General features: G+C 39.9%; 1 protein-coding gene across 1 annotated transcript; it reads left to right on the forward strand.

Annotated features, from left to right (window-relative positions):
- The first annotated feature begins 1,173 nt into the window (after positions 1-1,173).
- On the forward strand, positions 1,174-3,650 carry LOC132553687 (carbohydrate sulfotransferase 1-like). The gene is made up of 3 exons (XM_060217946.1): positions 1,174-1,243; positions 1,712-1,883; positions 2,870-3,650. The coding sequence occupies exons 1-3, from the start codon at positions 1,174-1,176 to the stop codon at positions 3,648-3,650; spliced, it is 1,023 nt and encodes a 340-aa protein (XP_060073929.1).
- Positions 3,651-12,040: the final 8,390 nt, after the last annotated feature.

Below are 12,040 nucleotides of genomic sequence, written 5' to 3' on the forward strand. Positions count from 1 at the left end.
AAGATTGTCGGTGAGGCGATTACATGACTAACATTTTGTGTTTGTTTGGCTTACCTTTCATTACTGAAATTCTCTACATTTTCGGTCTGCTGATATAGATAAAGTAAAGGCGAGTATTTTTAACATCATTTTTAACATAATATATGAACTTTGCACTTACCGAGTTTTATGATAAGACATTGAAATCAGACATCTACATGGAGAGTTATTCATGTCTAAGGTTATATCTATACTTTATCTTAAGTGTCTCACTGGGATCGCTAGCCAACTATTCAGGTCTCAGGTTATATCTATACTTTATCTTAAGTGTCTCAATGGGATCGCTTACAAACTGTTCAGGTCTCAGGTTATATCTATACTTTATCTTAAGTGTCTCACTGGGATCGCTAGCCAACTGTTCAGGTCTCAGGTTATACATATACTTTATCTTAAGTGTCTCACTGGGATCGCTAGCCAACTGTTCAGGTCTCAGGTTATATCTATACTCTATCTTAAGTGTCTCACTGGGATCGCTTACAAACTGTTCAGGTGTCAGGTTATATCTATACTTTATCTTAAGTGTCTCACTGGGATCGCTTACAAACTATTCAGGTCTCAGGTTATATCTATACTCTCTCTTAAGTGTCTCACTGGGATCGCTTACAAACTATTCATGTCTCAAGTTATATCTATACTTTATCTTATGTGTCTCACTGGGATCGCTTACAAACTATTCAGGTCTCTGGTTTAATAACTTTGATGATACCTTAATTTCATATTAGTGAAGAATTAGAATTCTTACTCTGACGAAAACAAGCGAAAATACGCAGGTCTAAACAAAAATTTGGCTTGGAATCTAATAATCTGATGGTTTCAGAAAGCATTCTATTTGTGTAAGGATTAGGATTGATGTCAGATAGAGTGAATAAACAAACTCAGCAACTGAACACGGGGCGTTAGAGAATACGCTTCATTCGTGTCTATACCATTAAGGATAAGCGAGAAACAAGAATGGACGTTAAAAGACATTTAGGATTTAAATGTTTCCCATCAATGATACTTACTATAGTTTCGTCATTTTACTTGTAACATTAACTAATAAATGTAATTTTAGGTTACCTAACAGAGACTGAAAGACAGCGGTGCTGTGACATCCAAATACGAAATGATTACTTATATGTGCCAAGAAAAGACATGGGGATTGTTGGTGCGGATGAAGAAAAAGATATTGACCGGAAGGATCCAACAGCTATTCCTACAGATGGTTGGTTTATTCACTTATCATACGTGTATGTAATAGTGTAATGGTTATAGCGGAAATCCTGTGTCAACAGACGTTTCTCATGAATTACAACAGTGTTCTTGTCATTCATTTAAAAACTATTGATGGTGTCAGTAATGGCTTGTACACCTCCAAATTTATATTTAAACATATATTTCCACAGTTTTATGTTTCCTACCTCGGCCTGTAGATTTTCATGTCACCGGCATCATTCATAAAGTTGTTAAACTGCAGTGAAATTGATTATTTAGAATATAATACCTTTGATAAAGAAGTATTACACTGGTGTGTTCATCATTCTGGTTACTTTGTCATTGATACACCCCTTTATTTTGTGTTTTCCGTACAATCTTATCACCTACAACGATATCATCTATGTTTCTATGTTGTTAAATTAAATCTATATATCATAGTGATTCTATAATGTGTTTTACTGAAATGCTATTTTAGTTTCAGGGCCGATACCAATACTCTTGGTAACGTACATGCGTAGCGGATCTTCCTTCGTTGGGGATCTACTCAAAGCTAATCCAGAAACATTCTACTCTTTTGAACCTCTTCACAAGCTTCAGTTCGACGTCAGGCAAAATAAGTCTATACTCTACTTCGACGGGACAATGAGGTAATGCCGTTTTTTTTTTTTTTTTTTTGTTTTTTTTTTTTTTTTTTTTTTGTTCGATATATAGACATGAAAAGCTTTCTACATGTACACAACAAAAATATTTGAAATGACCTCTGACCTATTCTCTGTATCTGTTTAAAAGGCAATATATTCATATGAATGTAGTAACATATACTTGAGAGGTATTTCGGGATGCTTCATGAAGCTCAGCGTTCCACATTTATTGGGTACCAACTTTCTTTTGCTTCAATTACATTTTCAATTCAAACCTATCTTAGTGCTTTCCTTATTGTGAAACAGTGTGTAAAGGCAGAGGATGGTAAGAAACAGACGAATATACATTAATGTGATATAGTTAAGGGGAGGTAACTCCTTGATGTTTATAGATTAAATCATTTACATACACACATTTAATTTGATTTATTAAGACCATTACCTCATTGATATTAATGTACTCTTTTTTATTGATATTCCCTTGTTTAAACTATGAACTACTACAGGTCACTTACTGATCACTAAATGTTACACATTATAACTGGGTTTTTTTTCGTTTTTTTTTTCACATAAATAGGCGTCACATACAAACATGTACACACTACAACTGATCCATACAAAGATTAAGGTTATATACTAAATGTATTTTGAATATAAAAGCTTTGATTTATTTAGTATTTGATAAATTTAATTAAACTTTTTGTTTGTTAATCTTTCAGATATTCGTTTATGTAGTCATATTAATGTAAACTATTTCATTATAAAAGTATATTCCTGTGGTTAGACTTAATTACATTAAAATATGACGATCTGAAGGTTGTTTTTAAAAATGTTCGTAGTTATATAAAATACAAGAAAAGTTTTTTGCCATGGAGATATAGAACTGAGTATTTTTTAACCTTTTAATTTCCAAAGGCGTTCTGTTTTTTTGTCTTTTTATTCCGACTTTGTATTGTCTGGGTTTAAATTTTTTCACATTTTCAATATTTCAGAAACTGCACGAACTTCATAGAGCTATCTGTGGAGACTGTTGGCAATCTATCGAGGTGCATGATGGAAAAACTACCCCTGTCCTTTTATCTTGATGGGTTCTTTTCCTCGCCAAAGTTCAGTTCTTGCCTCAACAGAACAAAGCTCGAAACAAATCTACAAAAAGGACTACTCTGTTCACATGTTGTTTCCCAAGCATGTAAGAAATCCAAATTTTTAGTTGCGAAAATAATACGTTTACCTCTTTATTCTTTAGAGTCTCTCCTACGGGAAATCCCATCCATGAAAATTATTCATTTGATTAGAGACCCCAGAGCGACTGTCTCCTCTCAAATAAATGCTGTTCGATTTTCTATAAAAGATATCGAACCTGCCGTTCTGAAATTTTGTAACCGTGTCTATGAAGACATCGTTATGAGGCATTACATGGAGAAAAATTATCCAGCACGGATTATGACAGTTGAATATGAAGATTTAGTACAAGACACTGTGAAATACACCAAACAACTTTACGAATTCTCCGGCATGAATTTCACTGAATATATAGAGAAAGAAGTTATTCGACTCTCGTCTAAAACTAGAAAGGGTGTCAATTCCACTGTGATCTCTTCAATATGGCGAAAAAAAACTAAAGAATCAGTAATTAAAATAGTGGATGAAAAATGCCAACATCTTTATGCAAAATATGGTTTCAAAAGTTTGAACATTCGTGACATCCGAAACATTTCAAAATCTCTTAAATTGAAATCAATGCCAAAATATGACGATTTTAGAAATGAATAGTTGATAATTGACTGAAATGTACGTTATTTAATACTTTTTATATTACGGATAGAAATCAAATACTGTACAGTGTGTGTGAGAGAGGACTGATAGAGGTCTCGGACTGTACAATATGTGTGAGAGAGGACTGATCCAGGTCTCAGACTGTACAATAATAGTGGGAGAGGACTGATCAAGGTCTCAGACTGTGCAATATGTGTGAGAGACGACTGATCCAGGTCTCAGACTGTACAATATGTGTGAGAGAGGACTGATCAAGGTCTCAGACTGTACAATATGTGTGAGAGAGGACTGATCCAGGTCTCAGACTGTACAATACTAGTGGGAGAGGACTGATCAAGGTCTCAGACTGTACAATATGTGTGAGAGACGACTGATCCAGGTCTCAGACTGTACAATATGTGTGAGAGAGGACTGATCAAGGTCTCAGACTGTACAATATGTGTGAGAGACGACTGATCCAGGTCTCAGACTGTACAATATGTGTGGGAGAGGACTGATCGAGGTCTCAGACTGTACAATATGTGTGAGAGACGACTGATCCAGGTCTCAAACTGTACAATATGTGTGAGAGACGACTGATCGAGGTCTCAGACTGTACAATATGTGTGAGAGACGACTGATCAAGGTTTCGGACTGTACAATATGTGTGAGAGAGAAATGATAGAGGTCTCAGGCTGTACAATATGTGTGAGAGACGACTGATCCAGGTCTCAGACTTTACAATATGTGTGAGAGACGACTGATCAAGGTCTCAGACTGTACAATATGTGTGAGAGAGGACTGATCGAGGTCTCAGACTTTACAATATGTGTGAGAGAGGACTGATCGAGGTCTCGGACTGTACAATATGTGTGAGAGAGGACTGATCGAGGTCTCAGGCTGTACAATATTAGTGAGAGAGGACTGATCGAGGTCTCGGACTGTACAATATGTGTGAGAGAGGACTGATCGAGGTCTCAGGCTGTACAATATTAGTGAGAGAGGACTGATCGAGGTCTCGGACTGTACAATATGTGTGAGAGAGAAATGATAGAGGTCTCGGACTGTACAATATGTGTGAGAGACGACTGATCCAGGTCTCAGACTGTACAATATGTGTGAGAGAGGACTGATCCAGGTCTCAGACTGTACAATATGTGTGTGAGAGGACTGATAGAGGTCTCAAACTGTACAATATGTGTGAGAGAGGACTGATCGAGGTCTCAAGCTGTACAATATTAGTGAGAGAGGACTGATCGAGGTCTCGGACTGTACAATATGTGTGAGAGAGGACTGATCGAGGTCTCAGGCTGTACAATATTAGTGAGAGAGGACTGATCGAGGTCTCGGACTGTACAATATGTGTGAGAGACGACTGATCCAGGTCTCAGACTGTACAGTATGTGTGAGAGAGGACTGATCGAGGTCTCAGACTGTACAATATGTGTGAGAGAGGACTGATCCAGGTCTCAGACTGTACAATATGTGTGAGAGAGGACTGATCCAGGTCTCAGACTGTACAATATGTGTGAGAGAGGACTGATCGAGGTCTCAGACTGTACAATATGTGTGAGAGAGGACTGATCAAGGTCTCAGACTGTACAATATGTGTGAGAGAGGACTGATCCAGGTCTCAGACTGTACAACATGTGTGAGAGACGACTGATCCAGGTCTCAGACTGTACAATATGTGTGAGAGAGGACTGATCAAGGTCTCAGACTGTACAATATGTGTGAGAGACTGAGGTCTGATACGAGGTCTCAGACTGTACAATATGTGTGAGAGACGACTGATCGAGGTCTCAGACTGTACAATATGTGTGAGAGACGACTGATCTAGGTCTCAGACTGTACAATATGTGTGAGAGAGGACTGATCGAGGTCTCAGGCTGTACAATATGTGTGAGAGAGGACTGATCGAGGTCTCGGACTGTACAATATGTGTGAGAGAGGACTGATCAAGGTCTCAGACTGTACAACATGTGTGAGAGACGACTGATCAAGGTTTCGGACTGTACAATATGTGTGAGATAGGACTGATCCAGGTCTCAGACTGTACAGTATGTGTGAGAGATGACTGATCAAGGTCTCAGACTTTACAATATGTGTGAGAGAGGACTGATCAAGGTCTCAGACTGTACAACATGTGTGAGAGAGGACTGATAGAGGTTTCGGACTGTACAATATATGTGAGAGACGACTGATAGAGGTTTCGGACTGTACAATATGTGTGAGAGACGACTGATCCAGGTCTCGGACTGTACAACATGTGTGAGAGACGACTGATCAAGGTTTCGGACTGTACAATATGTGTGAGATAGGACTGATCCAGGTCTCAGACTGTACAACATGTGTGAGAGACGACTGATCCAGGTCTCAAACTGTACAATATGTGTAAGAGACGACTGATAGAGGTCTCGGACTGTACAATATGTGAGAGAGAGACGACTGATAGAGGTCTCAGACTGTACAATATGTGTGAGAGAGGACTGATCCAGGTCTCAGACTGTACAACATGCGTGAGAGACGACTGATCCAGGTCTCAGACTGTACAATATTAGTGAAAGAGGACTGATCAAGGTTTCAGACTGTACAATATGTGTGAGATAGGACTGATCCAGGTCTCAGACTGTACAACATGTGTGAGAGACGACTGATCCAGGTCTCAAACTGTACAATATGTGTAAGGGACGACTGATAGAGGTATCGGATTGTACAATATGTGGGAGAGACGACTGATAGAGGTCTCAGACTGTACAATATGTGTGAGAGAGGACTGATCCAGGTCTCAGACTGTACAACATGTGTGAGAGACGACTGATCCAGGTCTCAGACTGTACAATATTAGTGAAAGAGGACTCATCAAGGTCTCAGACTGTACAATATGTGTGAGAGAGGACTGATCCAGGTCTCAGACTGTACAACATGTGTGAGAGACGACTGATCCAGGTCTCAGACTGTACAATATTAGTGAAAGAGGACTCATCAAGGTCTCAGACTGTACAATATGTGTGAGAGACGACTGATCGAGGTCTCAGACTGTACAATATGTGTGAGAGACGACTGATCTAGGTCTCAGACTGTACAATATGTGTAAGAGACGACTGATAGAGGTATCGGATTGTACAATATGTGAGAGAGACGACTGATAGAGGTCTCAGACTGTACAATATGTGTGAGAGAGGACTGATCCAGGTCTCAGACTGTACAACATGTGTGAGAGACGACTGATCCAGGTCTCAGACTTTACAATATTAATGAAAGAGGACTGATCAAGGTCTCAGACTGTACAATATGTGTGAGAGAGGACTGATCGAGGTCTCAGGCTGTACAATATGTGTGAGAGACGACTGATCGAGGTCTCAGGCTGTACAATATGTGTGAGAGACGACTGATCGAAGTCTCAGACTTTACAATATGTGTGAGAGAGGACTGATCCAGGTCTCAGACTGTACAATATGTGTGAGAGACGACTGATCCAGGTCTCAGACTGTACAATATGTGTGAGAGTCGACTGATCGAGGTCTCAGACTGTACGATATGTGTGAGAGAGGACTGATCGAGGTCTCAGGATGTACAATATGTGTGAGAGAAGACTGATCGAGGTCTCAGACTGTACAGTGTGTGTGAGAGACGACTGATCGAGGTCTCAGACTGTACAATATGTGTGAGAGAGGACTGATCCAGGTCTCAGACTGTACAATATGTGTGAGAGAGGACTGATCGAGGTCTCAGACTGTACAATATGTGTGAGAGACGACTGATCCAGGTCTCAGACTGTACAATATGTGTGAGAGACGACTGATCCAGGTCTCGGACTGTACAGTATGTGTGAGAGACGACTGATAGAGGTCTCGGACTGTACAATATGTGTGAGAGACGACTGATCCAGGTCTCAGACTGTACAATATGTGTGAGAGACGACTGATCCAGGTCTCAGACTGTACAATATGTGTGAGAGAGGACTGATCCAGGTCTCAGACTGTACAATATGTGTGAGAGAGGACTGATAGAGGTCTCAAACTGTACAATATGTGTGAGAGAGGACTGATCGAGGTCTCAGACTGTACAATATGTGTGAGAGAGGACTGATCCAGGTCTCAGACTGTACAATATGTGTGAGAGAGGACTGATAGAGGTCTCAAACTGTACAATATGTGTGAGAGAGGACTGATCGAGGTCTCAGACTTTACAATATGTGTGAGAGACGACTGATCCAGGTCTCAGACTGTACAATATGTGTGAGAGACGACTGATCCAGGTCTCAGACTGTACAATATGTGTGAGAGAGGACTGATCCAGGTCTCAGACTGTACAATATGTGTGAGAGAGGACTGATAGAGGTCTCAAACTGTACAATATGTGTGAGAGAGGACTGATCGAGGTCTCAGACTTTACAATATGTGTGAGAGACGACTGATCGAGGTCTCAGACTGTACAATATGTGTGAGAGACGACTGATCCAGGTCTCAGACTTTACAATATGTGTGAGAGACGACTGATCCAGGTCTCGGACTGTACAATATGTGGCAAAAAGACATATTTCTCAATCGAATTTCCTCAGATGTTTTAGTCAATTTAGAGTAGGTAATATTAACCATCGACGTTTTTCGTATATCTGGGCGTCATTTTTATTTGTAACTATTATAATTTATTTAATTTAATTCTTAATTTGTTTAAAGAGGATTACAAACAGCCCTGGGGCTACTAGTTGCTCTCCTCGACATGAAACACATTACATAGTACAATACAAGAAAACATATTCGAAACTGACAAAACTTACTTACATTTACTCACTTCTTTCATTCATTAAATTGATACTCGCACACTCATCCACGCACACAGCACACACCTGCTCGCACACCAGACAGAGAGAGAGAGAGAGAGAGAGAGAGAGAGAGAGAGAGAGAGAGAGAGAGAGAGAGAGAGAGAGAGAGAGAGAGAGAGAGAGAGAGAGAGAGAGAGAGAGAGAGAGAGAGAGAGAGAGAGAGAGAGAGAGAGAGAGAGAGAGAGAGAGAGAGAGAGAGAGAGAGAGAGAGAGAGAGAGAGAGAGAGAGAGAGAGAGAGAGAGAGAGAGAGAGAGAGAGAGAGAGAGAGAGAGAGAGAGAGAGAGAGAGAGAGAGAGAGAGAGAGAGAGAGAGAGAGAGAGAGAGAGAGAGAGAGAGAGAGAGAGAGAGAGAGAGAGAGAGAGAGAGAGAGAGAGAGAGAGAGAGAGAGAGAGAGAGAGAGAGAGAGAGAGAGAGAGAGAGAGAGAGAGAGAGAGAGAGAGAGAGAGAGAGAGAGAGAGAGAGAGAGAGAGAGAGAGAGAGAGAGAGAGAGAGAGAGAGAGAGAGAGAGAGAGAGAGAGAGAGAGAGAGAGAGAGAGAGAGAGAGAGAGAGAGAGAGAGAGAGAGAGAGAGAGAGAGAGAGAGGGGGCGAGAGAGAGAGAGAGATGATTAGAATCGGTTTGAATTGATTATGAAATCGAAAACTTGATCAAATATAACTTTGTTTGATTGACAGTCTAAAGTTTCACATCCATGTAGTAATATATTTACTAGAACATCAGGTATTAGCTCAACAATAAGAATCGGACTGACATTTGGAGCAATTTCATTACATACCTGACGCAACATCTTAATACGGGATCCGTTATATATAGGGCAATATAAAAAGAAATGTTTCTCGTCTTCAGGAGAATGTATACACAAGTCACAAAATTTATTTACAGTTAAATTATAAGAAAATCTATGTTTGTTAAGGGCACTAAGTCCCATTCGTATTCTACAATGATTCACTTTGCCCTTTCCATGTCCATATGTATACAGAGATTGAGACAGAGGAGTCGTACTATTACACAAAGATTTTGAGAAAGATGCTAATGTAGAACTACAGCGAAAATGTACAGGCAGATTATTCCAGTCTCTTATTGACTTGGGAAAGAAAGATTGGTGGAAGAAGGATTTCCTAGATGTTATGGGAAGAATAGTATCAGAATTTCGAAAGCCATAATTTTGAGTGCGATGGTTAAGTAGGGGACATACAGATTTAAGATATGAAGGACAAAGATCATGCTTAATTTTATACAACATTTTTAGTCTACAATTTCTTCTTCGGTCACTAAGAGATTCCCATCCTAATTCATTTAACAGTTTAGTATATTTAGTTACCTTGTAACCACCAGTGTATATCAAAGTAACTATTATAATCCACAACAAATATACTAAAAGGATAAAGAAACGCAGGGTGAACTTTAAACCAGAAATTAAGTATGATATCGGGCTTCATTTAAAACGAAATTTTGTATACTTACAGATAAATTAAAGCTTAAAAATTTCCAAAGTCTGTATTTTGCATCTGACAATTGGTTTAGAGGTACTAACGATTAACTTGAATGGACACATAGGATTTTGAAATTGAAATTGAACTGAGTCATCAATATCTTGTGTGTCCGCCGTTTGCTGTGGTCACGGCCCTTATTCTTCTGGTCATAGAGTTCATGAGAGCATTAATCCGTCTTATGGGGATGTTGTCCCACTCTTCAATCAGAGCTCTGGTCAACTGCTCTCGAGTAGCAGGGGGTGGCTGGCGCTTTCGAACCTGTCTATCCAACTGGTCCCAAAGATGCTCGATAGGGGACAAATCAGGGCTATATGGCGGCCAATCTAGTGGTTGAATGTTGTTGTTGGCCAGAAAGACTTGGCAAATCCTTGCTACATGGGGCCATGCATTATCCTGCTGGAGGGTTAGATTATGCTGCTGTAAGAAAGGGATAACATGGGGTCGGAGGATCTCATCTCTATACTTAGGTGCTGTTAAATTGCCATCAATAACAGCCAATTGTGATTTTAACCCGTGTGAGATTCCTACCCACACCATTACTGAACCGCCCCCAAACCTATCCCTCTCTACAACGCAAGCGTCCGTAAAACGTTCGCCACGACGTCGGTAGACACGTGGACGGCCGTCAGATCGATAAAGACAGAATCGAGACTCGTCCGTGAAGAAAACTTGTCTCCACTGTCTCAGTGGAAACCGTCGTGGAGCATGTGCAGCGACCTAGGCCAAACGACGCTGGCGTCGAGCAGGGGTAAGGTGTGGACCTACGTAGGGGCGACGTGCTCTTACACCAACTTCTCGTAATCGATTCCTTACAGTTTTTGAACTTATAGGACGCCCATGATTTCCACTAAAGCTACACATGTCCATGGCCATACACTCGATGTTGTCATCACAAGAGAAAATAGCTCGAGTACCATCTGTCGTAGACCCGTGTCTCAGTGATGTCAAGGGAAACCCATCTGGTTATCACCTTGCCGTGAATACTACACTCAGTTGTGGTAAACCAGGTCGCATTAGAAGGGAGGTCAGTTTCCGGAGATATCGTGAAATTTCCGTACCAGATTTCATTAGAGATATTGAATCCTCTCACACACTTCAGTCACCTGTTGGTAGGGTAGACGATCTTGTCGAAGCATTCAATTCTGGTATAAATGACCTGATGGACAAACATGTTTTAAGTAACAAACTACATAGCAATAGTTTCGCGAAAAATACTCAAATGTTGTGAGATTTTGAAGCTATTGGGTTCTGGTGTGGCGGATCTGTTTTACATACGTTCGATATACGTTTCCTATCCCGTGATACACAATTATATCAGGTAGAAATAATTAAATAAAATGAAGTTGAAGGAGGTGAAGACCGAAATGTAATACCACAATTTACAAAATGTAATACCCGATATTAGTTCACTGTCTGATTTCGCTGGTATTCTTAAAATAGTGTATATCGAAATGAACAGATTTGAAACACCGCGTTAAACATTTCCCAAATGCATGTATCTAGAAGGCAGGCATGCGTTGTTACGAGAAACAAAGCTCCCGAAAATAGAGTTCACCTTATCCTTGCTATGAATGTGGTCGTGGTATGTCCGTTACGGTATACTGAGATATTGTGGGGTTTTTTTACACTCTTGTGGACCCTTTGAAATGCATGTTGACCTTGTCTTTCTTTATGGAATGTATGAATGAATTTCCCTGATTTTCTGTGCATGACGCCAAACTATATGAGATATACGATTCCAACAGGGCAGTGTTTTAATACATTTAATTAACGTTTAATTAAGTGCTGTAAATTGAATTCTGTCGATATGCTGTATGATTTAGAGTCCGTCAGTATGAATGTCAGGGTTATGTCGGTCCAATTGGTTGATGTAGACATATTTAATATAACCCTAAGAAATTTGCGATCATGACAGGTATTCGGTTTCAGTTAACACGCGTTGATTTTTCGGACAGTATAAGAAAGTCGGATTATAGACCCAAGTCCGACCGAAACGTTATAACGGTTTAAAAACATTCATTTCATCTAAATCTTTTTTATTGCAGGTAAATATTTGCGCGATAAGGTAATTTACAGTAAATGATATC

Source organism: Ylistrum balloti, unplaced genomic scaffold (assembly GCF_031769215.1).
Source record: "Ylistrum balloti isolate Yb309-2 unplaced genomic scaffold, AGI_CSIRO_Ybal_v1 Utg370344, whole genome shotgun sequence".
NCBI classification, from domain to species: domain Eukaryota; kingdom Metazoa; phylum Mollusca; class Bivalvia; order Pectinida; family Pectinidae; genus Ylistrum; species Ylistrum balloti.

What these genes read in the sequence shown, in the direction of transcription:
- LOC132553687 (XM_060217946.1), top strand. Translation starts at nt 1,174, where the DNA reads ATGGGGATTGTTGGTGCGGATGAAGAAAAAGATATTGACCGGAAGGAT. An exon ending in AACAGCTATTCCTACAGATG is followed by an intron (nt 1,244 to 1,711) that starts GTTGGTTTATTC and finishes ATGCTATTTTAG; the next exon opens with TTTCAGGGCCGATACCAATA. An exon ending in TACTTCGACGGGACAATGAG is followed by an intron (nt 1,884 to 2,869) that starts GTAATGCCGTTT and finishes TCAATATTTCAG; the next exon opens with AAACTGCACGAACTTCATAG.